Raw genomic sequence first — 13,445 nt, forward strand, 5'->3', positions numbered from 1 at the left:
GCCTCTCCTAAGAGGGTAGGGAAGGAACAGATACCAGGAGCTGAGGCGTTTAGAAGGACCTGGGCCTTGAAGGGAAGGGGACACAGCTGCAGTTCTCACACAGAGAGCAGCCCGTGCCACCCTCATGCTGTGGTTCCACTGAAGTGCGTCCAGATCACCTTGGGTACGCGGCCACCACCTCAAGGCCTGTCTGGAGAAAGCAGCCTCAATCAGAAGTATGAATCCATGAGTTTACCCCAAATGAAAGGAGTCTTATAGAATGGCTTGACGAAGAACTTAAATACTTTCAAGACATTAAAAAAGTAAATGAAGAACTAGCTTCTGTTTTAAAGAACAAAAAACTGTGAAAACAAAAGCATACATAGTAGATACAGATAGAAATGAAAAATATTCTGGATACACTTAAAAAGAAAATTATGGATTGGAATAGACTGAAAAGTTCATAAATACTGCATTAGAAAGACACAAGTCTAAAAAAATTTCAAATGGCCAATGGAAGATAGATCTGACCAGCCTCTGGAGTTGCCCCTTCCCCCTGTCACTCTGCATTTCTGTCATGACACCCATCACCAGGAGCATTACCATCTTTATGTTTTGACATAACTTTCCTCTTGTATACAGGCAGCCAAGACCAAGTCAGCTGAAGGATCCTGCATCTTTGTGTGCATTGCTATACCTCTGGCATCTACACTGTTTTCTGGCCCAAATTAGGAGTTCAACATGTATTTGTTGCATGAATGAGTAAAGTAATTACTGCTTCAAAATATTTTGAACATGGCTTCGTTGACCCTGATTGGCTCTGTTTGGCCAGCTTTTCAGTGGAGAGAGACACCAGTAGAGATGAGAACTGTTCTCCCCAGAATGTTCCCTGCTGTGACCAGTCTGAATATGAATTGCAGAAAAGCTTAATGTGATCCCCCACAGACCTGGGGTCCACCTATGCTGCACCCTCTTGTGTTTTATATCTGTTTTACAAGCTGCTGAAGAAGACTGAAAATGAGACCAGCAACATAACAAAGCCAGTGTGGTAATTGTTCTTTTTCCTTTTTCAGGCTGGAGTAAAAGGAACGTTGGGAAGATTAGTTGGAATTTTTGAGGTAAGTATGTTAATACCTTTGGTACAAATAGAATATTAACCAAATAGGACCAAATTGTTCTAATCTAGGAAAGAAGCCATCTGTGTTTCTCTGAATTGTCAAAGCAAAGCAGCATAGCAGAGAATAATATTCTTTCTTTTTAAATACCGTATTTTCTTCTTTCATACAACTAGAATTTTTTTAATAGTAGGAAAAGGGGAGGTGTGTGATACCTAGCCTGTTTTGTGATGGAGTCACTACAGCATGAGGCTCCTGTGGTGTTGCCACCTGTCCACAGTCTCTTCTCTGTCTGCTGTTGTGTCTGGTTAAATTTACACAGTCCTTTTGCTTGAGAGGTCATAGCATTCCTATGAAGTTGCTTTAAAACCCCAGCCGAAAAGTACACCCTCAAACTCAGAGGAAGCCTGTTTTAAAAAGGCCACAATTACAGCATGGTAAAAAGTAAAGAGAGTCTTTATGCCTAAATTCTCTCCACATGTACCTAAGTGTGTGTTTCTTTAAGTAATCCCTACTCACCAAGGAAAAACTCTCCCTCTGTCCTTCTGTTTGCCCTTCAGAACCAGGAGAGGAAGCACAGGACATATGTCTATGTGCTCATTGTCACGGAGGTGCTGGAAGACTGGGAAGACTCAGTTAACATTGGTAAGTCATTGCCAGACAGCCTTGAAGAATTCCCCACATCCTGCCATGCCATACCACAGCACATTACCCAGAACCAGAAAGACCTGTTAAAAAGGAGAAATAATAGAAGAGCATGTTTGACAGCACAAGCACGTATGCTTTGAATTTGAGAAAGTGTATTAAAATGTCTAAAAGGAAGCTGAAGTTTGGTATAGGGTCAGCAAGTGGAAACCTGGCCCATTGTTTCTAAGATCAAATTGGATCCTCCTCAGAAGGGTTATGCCACTGTAGTTCCTGAGCAGATACTAATCTAGGACTTCCTCTCCACTAGGCCTACCACTGGCCATGGGGACCAAGGTGAGAGCAGGACCTTGGGCTTGTGTCTTGTGATACTCATTGAAGCTGTTGGACTGTTAGACTGGGATATAGTTCAGTGGTAGAGCACTTGTCTAGTATGCATGAGGCTCTGGGATCCATCCCCAGCAGAACCACGACCACTGCCAAAAAAAAAAAAAATTAGCCAATTCTGGTGGTAGATGCCTATGACCCCAGCACTCAGAAGGTGGAGGCAGGAGGACAATAAGTTCAAGGCCAGCCTAAAAACAACATTGTTGGGGAGAGCTGTTGGTTTGGCAATGTGAGCCCAGCTCTGAGTCATCGTGTAGATGCAGAGGAAGGAGGGGGGAGGGTAAGTTTCACACTGCCCTTCAGGTGCCCCCAGCTTCCTCCCGAGAAGCCATTCTCTCCATTCTTCTTTGAACTCGCAGACCACTACCCGCTAACTGTGTGTGTCTTTTGAACTATCAACTGAGGTGGGTTAATGGTTAGATTATGATTTAGTCTTTTACCTCTAAAAGAAAGTAAATTCTGGAAAGCATAATATTAACTTGTTATAAATTGATAGATGGATAAAACTCACTTGCTAAGACCCTTCCTTTTATTGCTGGTATGTTTCTGGTCCCTGTGCCCCCCTCACACTGTTAATCTGAGCAGTTCTGGTGTAATGCAGGATCCTTATGTAAATAAGTACTGTGCGGAAATACTGAAAGCAGACTCCTTGACATTGGTGCCAATGCTAAAAAAAAAAGGATAAATGAGGTATGGACTTGTCCTCAGCACTCTGTCAGGCAGGAGTCACACAGTTGTGATAGTAATTTTAAAGGTACAATTGCTCTGTTAATACCCAAACTAGCCTTTTACTCCTGCTTCTGAGAATTAACCCTAAGGAAATAATCTAAAATGTGACAAATAAGCTTGTGAGCCTTCCCCTGGGTGATCTTCCTTGAATCACTTTTTTTTTTTTTGTGATACTTTGGGATGAACTCCGGGGCCTGTGCATGCTAGGCAGGTGCTCTACCACCAAGCTACATCTGCAATCCTTGGTTTTCTTTTTTTTTATGTCACTGGGGTTTGAACTCAGGACTTCATGCTTGCTAGGCAGGCACTCTTACCTCTTAAGCTATCTGGCTTAAGATGGCCTTGAACTTGCTATCTAGTCCAGGCTGGTCTCAAACTCTGGGATTACAGGCATGACCACCACACCTGACTCATACTACTCTTACTAGTGAAAAATTGGGTCTTGAATTTACAATTCAGTTAACAGAAGTGTGTTCATCTGATAGAATGTTAGTGTTAAACACCACAGTCATAAATCATAGTGATATACCATAGGAAAGTGCTTATGAAATAGTGTTGGAGAAGAAAAAAATCAAGACAGAGTTACATGTATATATGCACTAATTAGAGCCACATTAAAATAGGAAGTAGAAGGTATAGTAGTACGCATCTGCAATCCCAGATACTCGGGAGGCAAAGGCAGGAGGATCACAAGTTCAAAGCCAGCCTGAGCAACTTAATACTGGGGCCTCATGTTTGCTAGGCAGGTGCTCTACCACTTGAGCCACTCACCAGCTCAAAGGTAACTTTCCAACTGGAGTTGCCAGGGATTGAACTCAGAGCCTTGTGCATGCCTAAGCATGCACTCTACTACTGAGCTACAACCCCACTTCCGTCTCAAAATTTAAAAGGAAAAGGGGGGAGGGGAGGGAATATAATAGGAGGGGGTGAAAAAAATGAAAGCGATGTAGCTCAGTAGTACAGCACTTACCTAGCATGTGCAAGGCCCTGAGTTTGATCCTAGCACCACCAAAAAAAAGAAAAAATAGGAAGTAGAAATGAAAATTAAAACAAGGTGTCAGTTTTCACATAAATAATTGGCAATTAGCTGGGCGTCAGTGGCTCTCACACCTATAATCCTCAGGAGGATTTCGGTTCCAAGCTAGCCCAGGCAAATAGTTCACAAAAAACCCATTACAAAAAAAAGGGCTGGCGGAGTGGATTAAGGTGAAAGCCCTGAGTTCAAACCCATGTACCACAAATAAAAAAAATTGGCAATGAAAAAGAAAGGTTGAGGTTAAGGGATATAGCTCAGTGGTAGAGTGCTTGCCTAGTGAGCACAAGGCCCTGGGTTCCATCCTTGGCACTGCCAATAAACCAGGTAATTGTTGACAGGGTTGTGCTGAACCTGACATTTCAACACATGTAGGCAGGAGTAGGGATTGGAAAGCAGTTTGATGTATGTGTCATGAGTCCTTGAAAGTTCAGATGCTTTATTGTAGTAGCCCTTACGCTAGCAATCTTCCCCTGGGAAGTTAAAAAAGAAAGAGATAAAGATCTTTTTTTAATGGGGTGGGGATGTAGCTCTCTGGTAAAGTTTTTGCCTAACATGCCTGAGGTCCTGGGTTCCATCTCAGGCACCACAAAAAACAAATTAAAAAAAAAAAAAAATCCTAGTTTCTTGACCTCCATTTGCAGTCTGTTGAAAGTGTACTCCTTTCCTAATAAACTTTGCTATCATTTTCACTGTAAAAGAAAACCCTAGCATTACTTACAACAATTAAAATTGAAGCATTGATCTCCAAAGATGGGAAATGTTAAGTGACTTAACAGTACATCCATGGTAGAGGTAATACACAGTGCAGTGTCATTTTTTTTATATCACAGAAGATTGCTTAAGAAACTGATTAGAAGCCAGCCATCATAGTAATTCTGGCAATTGATACTCTTGTTCATTTTTTCAGGGGGTGAAGATGCTATGCAAGGTGCAAGCGAAAGGGAGCCCAGAGGCTGGGAGCACAGAGGAAAGCACTAGCTATGGTTGCCTCTGGAGGGCGCTGCAGTATACCTAGTCTCAGAGTTTTCTGCCTTAGACATTCAGAGTACCCAAGAGTGCTCATGTTACTTTTGTAATAAAAGAAAGTAAGAGAGAATTTTATAAAATATACGGAGTGGTGGCATGGCTCAAATAGTAGAGTGCCTGCCTAGCAAGCATGGGGACCTAATCCCCAGTACTACACCCCCATATTATAAAATATATTTTTTGAAAGTGTTGAGAAGCATTGCTTTAATGTTTCCTTCTACATTTTTTTCGAAATGCCTAGGCTCAGAAATGTCCTCATTGCTTCCAACTTGTACTAATTTCTTGCCTCTTTGCTTCCACAGGAAGGAAGAGGGAATGGTTTAAAATAGAAGATGCCGTAAAAGTGCTGCAATATCACAAACCTGTGCAGGCGTCATACTTTGATACGCTGAGGCAAGGCTACTCCGCCAACAACGGCACCCCAGTCGTGGCCACCACGTACTCGGTTTCTTCTCAGACCTCGATGTCAGGCATCAGATGACTGAAGACTTCCTGTAAGAGATGGAAATGGGAAACTAGACTGAAGTGCTGATCCTCCCCCTCACCCTGGCTCTTTCCACCTCTCCTCACAGACCTCCTCTTTGAATAAGGCATGATGGGCAGAGAAAGGGCGTATTGATAATGTTGCTGTTTGGTGTTAAGTCATGGGGTTTTTTCTTCTCTTTATATTCAGGGGTGGGGCGGGTATGTAATTTGTAAGTACTTTTGTGCATGAACTGTCCCTTCCTTTTCTCACCCTTCTAACCCTCTGAAGAGAGGCAAACAGCTTTCCCCACCTTTCATTCTAAAGTGTTCCTGTTTGTCTCATCCCAGACCTGGCCAGACATTTTCTCTGATTTTTAATTTTTTTAATTAAAAGATACCAATGTGAGATGAAACTTTTTAAGAATTTGTCCTATAGTGCTGTTCAGTCCAGTAGATTGGTCACTTTCACTGCAAGATACATTTATCTACACATTATATACTGGAAATATAATATGTAAATAAATGACTTTTAGAAAGAGGAATTTAACTGTTTAATTTTTCAAGGTTTTGGGGGGTTTTATTCTGGATATTTCTGGTATAGAGACCCTCACACTTAATTTCCATTTTTGTTTCTGATGCTACTGCTTAGACAAGTTCCCCTGTCCTCTGTCCATCCCCTGGCCATGGTCTGTAGTTAGATAGGCACAGGAAGAGTTTAGCTCCCAGGGCTCGTGACCTTCTCATTGCTAAGCTGTGTTTCCCTGCCAAGAAAGAAACAGGAAGAAGCCTATTTTCTGTTCTAATACCAAGCCAGGAGCAATGGCCTCTGCCTAGACCTGGAAAACAGTGATAGAAACTGATTTCTGCCCTCATGTTCACACTAGGGTTTGTACTGGATACTTGGGATTACTATCTCAAAAACTGGATCCTCAAGCGCTGTTTCTGTCCTGCTGGCTCAGAATTGTTTCCATAATGCTGACTATTGCCAACAGCAGCATCTCTTCTTATTCCTGTATGCCTTCCACCATGCTGACCTGGATAGTGCCCTGTACTCTGAAGCATCCACTGCACTTTGCAGGCTTAGGCCTGTACAGTCCTGTCCCCATGCTGGGGGACCATATGGAAAGGGTGCCTGTCTTACTAGTGTTGCAGCACTTGTGACTGCACCATGAAGCATGCTCAGAAATGTGAACTTGTTTTCCACCAGAATGTGAAAGGTCATCTTTTGGAGGCCGCACAGTCATTTCCTAGAATGGCTATGTAATGCTTTGGCCCACCGCAGACTGTCTTGTTGGTTTTTTGCTGGCCTCATTTGCCAGTTGTGTTGCTTAGTTGGGAAGGAAGGAAGTCTTGAGACTGGGGAAGGGTGAGGGTTGGGCAGGTGGATACTGATGAACCCCTGGCTTAGCACAGGAGATTGTTACTCTTCTCTTAGTGGCATCTTCTTTGTCAAAATATAGCCAAGATGTGAAGTTAAAAATCATAAGTTCTCTTTATTTAAAAAATTCTAATAAATACTCAAACTTTGAAAAGCTTTTGCTCTTCCTCCCTCTAAAAGAAATGTATGTATCTGGGAGACCTGAGTCATTTAGTATTAAGCATTTTGGGGGCATCTATTGGTAAACTTTAAATTTTGCTGTCTGTGTTTGGTTTGCATTCTCTCTCCCAGCTTTTGAAGCCCACAGCCAAAGAACAGTGTGGCAGTTTTCCTAGGATGCTACTTTACCTCTGGGAAAGGAATTATTTCTGAAGTAGGGTCCCAGTGGATAAAAGCAGCACTGTGGGATTTGATTCCAAATGCCAAATGTCCTGCTTAAAAACAAACACATTGCTTCTTGTTTCCTGACTTACAGAATTCTAAAGTTCTGTCCAAATAAATAAAGAGGAAAATAAATAAATTCGACTAAGTACTAAGTAGAATCCAAAAGACACATTCTTCCAGATAAATTCTAGCCTTATGCTGTGGATTAAGTGTGCTTTGCAAGAAAACTGTCAGTTCTTCTGAAGGAGAAGCTGCATTGCTAGTGACCTGGGCATTTTTCAGTGATCTGAAGATGTTTTGACCAGGCTGGTGTTACAGTATACCACCCCCAAAAGTCCAGTTTTGATTGCTGTTGGAGTCTTTGAGTCAAGAAAGTGAACTGTGCCAAGAAATCCTTTTCAGTGACATGAATGAGGCCTGTTAGTGCAGTGAGCTGGAGAGATTGTGCTGATGCTTTCTTAACCAACAAAAGAAGGCTTTGTCCAACACTGGGATTGTTGAATCTGGTGCTGTTCTCTGCTGTGCTGGGATTCTGATGAGTAGGGTTGGTGTTTTTCCTTCCTGGCACCATAAACACGATAGCTGTTGTGAGTGATGTGTATAGTAGGAGTCCTTTTGTGATTGATTTGTTAGGCCCATGGTTTGCAGCAACCTTTAACTTCCCAAAGAAAGTACAAAAACTACCCTACATGAAGAATATTTCATTAACTTTGACTTGCCACTAATTCTTTCATGCTTGACTCTTCATGCTTGATGGAAGCAGGTTCCTATGCTTAGTCTCTGGCTCACAGTAAGTTTTCGTTGTCCTAGATTCTGGGTGTTACTGAAAAACATCCATTAGAGTCTACCATACTCAGGATAGAAAAAAGATAGCAATGGATTTTTTTTTCATTCTTTTTTTAGCAATGGATATTTTAAATTAAAATTTTTTTGAGCTATAGTACCTGTAATACTGAGACTTGCGAGGTTGAGGCAGGAGTTGGAGGCCAGCCCAGGCTATATAGCAAAAGACCCTGTCTCAAAAAAAAAATTTTTTGTTTTGTTTTGTTTATAAATCGCAGCCATTGGGAGAAACACTAGTGACCAGTGAGCACTAGTGACCAGTGAGGTAATGTAATGTTTTTGGACCAGGACTTAATTTTGTGTGTGTGTGTGTGTGTGTGTGCGCGCGCGTGTGCGTGCGCGTGCGTGTAGAGGGAGAGAGGGAGGGGGGCAATCCTCACGTGGTAGAGTGCTTGCCTAGTAGGTGCAACTACTTGACTTTAATCCTTTAATACCACTCAAAAAAAGGGAGTGGGGGGGCGGAGTACTACTGGACTCAATTATATTAGATTTTCTGTAGCCTTCTACAAACATTGTAGCCCATGAAACAGAAGTCTTGCTTTTTGTAACAAACATAATGGTGGGACAGTTAGTGAACTGTTTTGTTTTCACAAGTATGCTCTGCCCCATCTGCTTTGCATGGAGAAGGCCCTGCCTGTACTGAGCCATCTGGCCAGATCTTAGGGTATGGCAGTGTCACCCCTCTGAGGCCACCAAAGGCTTAGAGGCTGACACTGCAGATTTCTGCCTTGTGCTGCACAGTCCTGTAGAATAGGGGGGCACTTGAGGCCTTGTTTTCCACAGCCTCTGGGGAGCAGAGTGGGTCACGACATGGGGAATATTTTGCAGTAGTTTTGTAAATACAGTGGAGTCTCTTGGTGGCAAAGTATTTTCTGTTTTGATGTTAGGCTTGCTTAGAAGAAAAAGGTAGCCCTTTGTGGTTTTTAAAAAGAAGGAAAAAGTTCTATGTGGAATGACCCCTCCTCTTCCTCCTTTTCACACACAGCACTCATTGGAGGCTCCTTGTATATCTCCTTAACAGATGAAATCAGGCTTTTGTCAGACCTGGGTATGTGTTTTGCACCCTTCTCATTTCCACGCAGTGCTGTGTTAATGCCTTTGTTGGAACTTCCATCTTCATCTTTTTTAAAAAATAAAAATAAAAACAGCTTAGCCTGAGCCACATTCCCTCTCTTAGTTCACAGAAAGGATTGAGTGAGTGACCACATTCTAAAGTCCATCCTAGTTGAAATTAGATTTAGAATTAGAGACAATACCTGGAGAAATGATTTTTGGTTTAAGAGAAAAATGGGAGTTGGCTGTAATTGAAAATTCATCTGTCTCATCTTCATTTCAGGAAATAATCCCCATCTTTACAGAAGTAGGAGCTGTGCAGGACAGTTACCTCAAGCAGCACGGGGAGGGATATTTAGTAGTGATTAAGTAATGCAAATGGCTCTTACAGTTCTTAATTCTAAGGACTCTAAGTTGCCATCCTGTTGCCCAGGTATCGTAAAGGACAGCTCGGTTGTTCCTGTAGCTGTGTGTTAGTGGCTCGGCCTTGCCTCCATCCAGGCCTCCACATCATTTGGAGTGGCTGGGAGAGCACCTCAGAGGTCAACTTTTGAGCTCTCAGATAAGCTTTATGATGGAGACTTCACTATCAGGAGGGCAGTTTCCCGTGACTCTTTAGGTGCCACCTGAAGCAGTGAGATGTTTGACATGTTAGGCTAACAATTGTAAACTGGATTTGACTGACTGCAGTCCATGTCACAACAGCTTCTAGGAGCTCAGGGGTTTCCAACAGACTCTGCTTTGGAGGCCAGCAGCCTTCTACCTCTGCAGCTAACAAGGCAGTTGTACATTGTAGCCATGTCTTTGCCTTACTCCCAGAAACTTGTCTTGAGCTGATAACCCTGCAGGGATGTGAGACATCTGATCAGCATCTGAGAAAGTGATACCTTTCACCTTCAGAGTAATCAAATAGCTTGTCTCCTCAGTCTTCTTAAAAATTAATACATAAAAAGAGAGAATCTCACTTTGGGTTGTTTGGGCCAAATAACCTTGAGCTGAGGCCAACAGTCACATGATCTTGGCTGTCTCTCCCCTGCAGCTTTGTTTACAGTGAAGACTTGGTGAGCTTGAGCTTTTCTTAGAAAATGGGACTGTCCCCCTGGGGAGGAGTACGCTAAGGGAAGCACATTAACTCAGACCAGAAGGGGCTTTGCTGAAGAGGAAAATGCTTTAGCCATAAAAAGTAAGATTGGTGCTAGAAGGTAAACAGAGTCATTGCTTATGTTTTTCTAACTGGCAGTTGTTTACCACTCCAGGTTTTCTGTGGTTTATGTTGCTAGTTTTGAACCCCAAGACTTACTTGACTTCTTACCAGGCAACAACCAGAAAAGGCATTTAAAACCCTGAATATTGGCTTTCAAGAATATGAAGACAACAGCATTGTCATTTTTCCAGGTTATCCCCATTTGGTGGGCCACCCATCCTTCACCTCCCCACACTAAGCCAACGTAGGCCAGATGAAGAACCTAGTAATCCCTGAGGACATATATTTGAGTATGGAATAATTCTCTACTAAATTGCTTGTTATCTGCAGGAGGACCATTCATAGAACATCTTCCCAGTCCAGTCCAGTAGCTCTTCCAGGCCTGAGAAGTGTCCCAACCAGACATTTTGATCAAAATCTTTTAACTCCTTAGGGAAAAAAGCTCCTAATTCTAGGGCTTAAGAGTCCCCCGTCTGTGGTATGGGGAAATCATTTTGCCAGTGAGATTGCCTGAAAATCCCTTCAGGAAATAATTCTGATTTGAGCCTGTCTTCCTGGCACTTTTGTGCCACATTGAAATTGAAAGTGTTAACCTACAGCAGCAACGTACCTCTTTCACCTCTTTATTGTCCCGCTGAGAAAAGGCTTTCCAGTGATAAACCTTGGTCTTTAACCTCCCTTTGTTATGGGGGAAATGTGCCACTAATACATGATCCAAAAGACTATCTGCTTTACTCAGTCTTTGCAGCTTAACAGACGTGACTGCCAGGGAAGGTGGAGGCTGATTGTGGAGACGCAGGAACAGGAACTCCTGGAGTTACTGCTCTACACAGCCTTCCCAGGAGCAGGTCTGAGGCTAGGGTTGGCAGAGCTGCAGAGTGCTGAACTATAGGAGAAACTAGGAGGCCTTTCTCAGAGCAAGATACTTGTGTCCTCCCAAGAATGGGAAGACTGTCAGATGGGAATGACAGACATCTAAACTATAGCTTGCAGACAGAAGCCTCTTCTCTTGTGGCTGTGAGCCTTTTTGCTCATAATTTTCCAAGGAAACTCTCCCTTCAAAAATCTAACTTGCTAAGCCAGGCATAGTGGGACATGCCTATAATCCCAGGACTTGGGAGGCTGAGGTAAGAGGACTGTGAGTAGCCAACCTGAGTTACATAGCAAGACTCTATCTCAAAACAAAAAAAACACTTGCTGTCAGCATTTGGTTTAGCCTCTGAGAGACAGCTTTGCTCTTCATCTGTGCAGACATACCTGTGTTGTTCAGGGTGCAGTACTTGAGGAGCTCGGACCCAGCAGCATAGTATGGCATTAGCTGTTAGAAAGCAGTGTCCATTTAATTGTAAAAGAGTGGTTTCTACTCTTACTTCCATTTTCAACCTGGTTAATAATATAAAAAAAAGTTTGGTGGTTAGAATAAGTAATATTTTAATTAGTCCATCGATCTTAAGAAAAATGGCTACCAGTTGGCCATGTGTTTAAGGAAGTCAGAAACATTGAGAATGTTGGGAGCTGTTGTAAAATGAAAGTGAAGCAAGTGTCTTACCTACTCAGGTGTCTCAGAGAGAGGAAGTTAAGCCAGGTAGGAACATCTTCATATTTGCTTTTGCCAGCCTAGCTTTACTTTAAGGACCCCACTTCCATCCTGTCCAGGACTTCAGTAAGGGATGGGCTCTGAAGGGGTGGTAGGACCCTCAGCTACAGAGTAAGGCTTCCCCAGAGCTGTAGGCTCTTAAAAGGGGTTTTGTTAACAGGATCTCCTCTGCTCCACCCAACCACCATCAGTATCAGAAAGCTTAACATACCTGGGACCATTCCAGTTTTCAGAGATTAACTAGATGTGCTCTCACCTCTTGCAGGTATACCATTTAGACACAGTCTCATTGTCTAGGGAACCTTCCGGCAAAGTAGCCAAAATGTGTTGAGTTTAACTCTTTCCAAAAGACAGAAGTCTTTCTTGTCCCTTCCCCTTAGAACTCAGACATTTTAGCTGAGACTTATATGGCCAAGTCCAGTGATGTCCCCCGAACTGAGTCAGAGACCTGGGGCCCATATATTCTAATTGTAGCAAGGGTACAAAATGGAACAAGCAACAGAATGGATCACCTTTGAAGAAGGTGCCAAGAATAACCCCAGTGGGCTCAGCAGAACTGGGGAAATCTAAGAAATGGCACTTGGAGGAAAGGGAAGGTTGGTGTGGTCCTTAAACCTCTTGGCACTCCATGCAGGGCCATGAAGTGGACCATGCCATGTCATCAGTCCAGATGTGCTCCAGGGTTATCTGCTCCTCAGCCTGCGGGTTTCCATTTTTTTGTTTTGTTCCCCAGACAACCTTGCTTGGCACTGCGTGGAAAGTCAAGCATTTCTTCTTGCTTGCTCAGGCCATCAGCCCTGGCCAGGCCAGGGTCTTCACAGAGTCCTAAGGAAACTTTGGCAGTGCTCTTATGTGCTACAGTAAGTGGATTTTGATCCAGAGAAGGAGGAAAGAAAGTTTTCCGTTTCCTTTTCTTGAAGCAAGGTTTCTTGGGTTTCCTTCACTCTTTCCCCGGGTGCAGCCAGAGGTACATTCAGATTGGAGGAGGGGTGAAAAAAAGGGGCCCCCAGCCAGGCAAGATGCGGGCTGAGACAGGGACACAGCAGATGCCATTCCACCTCTCCCTTTACAGCAGGCCAGCCCTATGTAGCCCTTCCCCTAGGTCTTACACTAACACAGCCCCTCATGTGGTGCCAGCAACAGGGGACAGACCCTTCCTCTGTAGTCTAGAGAGCTTTGGTACTACCCTAAAATTGTACCACTTCCATATCCAACTCCTTTTTGTAAAAATAAATGCTTAAACCTGTGAGGTGAGTGTGCTGTCCCTTTCTGTGTGTTAATCAGTTTCCTTCCATTTGAGCTGTGTGGGAGGGAAGGGCATTGTAATCTTGTGCCAGCCAATAAAAACCAGTATTTCACACACATCCCTGATAGTGTCTGGTTTCTTCTTTCCAGAGGGTTCCCTGGATCCTTCAAATCAATCTTCTGTTTTCACTCCCACCTCTCTACTGGGTTCTTAGGAATGGTTCTAGAGGTTCCAGGGTGGCCCCATGGAAGCTGTGCCATTCAAAGAAATGAAATAAGGAACACAGTGGAAAAGGCAGTGGCAGTTTGAACGTGCGTTTTGTTTCCTCTGACCTGCTCTACTGCAAGGTGCCTGGGGA

General features: G+C 43.3%; 1 protein-coding gene across 2 annotated transcripts in view; it reads left to right on the forward strand.

Moving 5' to 3' along the window:
• Nudt3 (nudix hydrolase 3) overlaps positions 1 to 13,205 on the forward strand; it is an 86,758-nt gene extending 73,553 nt beyond the window's left edge. For both annotated transcript variants that reach the window (XM_020164138.2, XM_074082402.1), the window contains exons 3-5: positions 1,053 to 1,097; positions 1,655 to 1,739; positions 5,220 to 13,205. In XM_020164138.2, coding sequence (XP_020019727.1) covers positions 1,053 to 1,097; positions 1,655 to 1,739; positions 5,220 to 5,398 — 309 coding nt within the window. In that variant the 3' untranslated portion in view covers positions 5,399 to 13,205. The remainder of the gene's footprint in view (positions 1 to 1,052; positions 1,098 to 1,654; positions 1,740 to 5,219) is intronic.
• Positions 13,206 to 13,445: the final 240 nt, after the last annotated feature.

Source organism: Castor canadensis, chromosome 8, assembly GCF_047511655.1.
Source record: "Castor canadensis chromosome 8, mCasCan1.hap1v2, whole genome shotgun sequence".
NCBI lineage: Eukaryota > Metazoa > Chordata > Mammalia > Rodentia > Castoridae > Castor > Castor canadensis.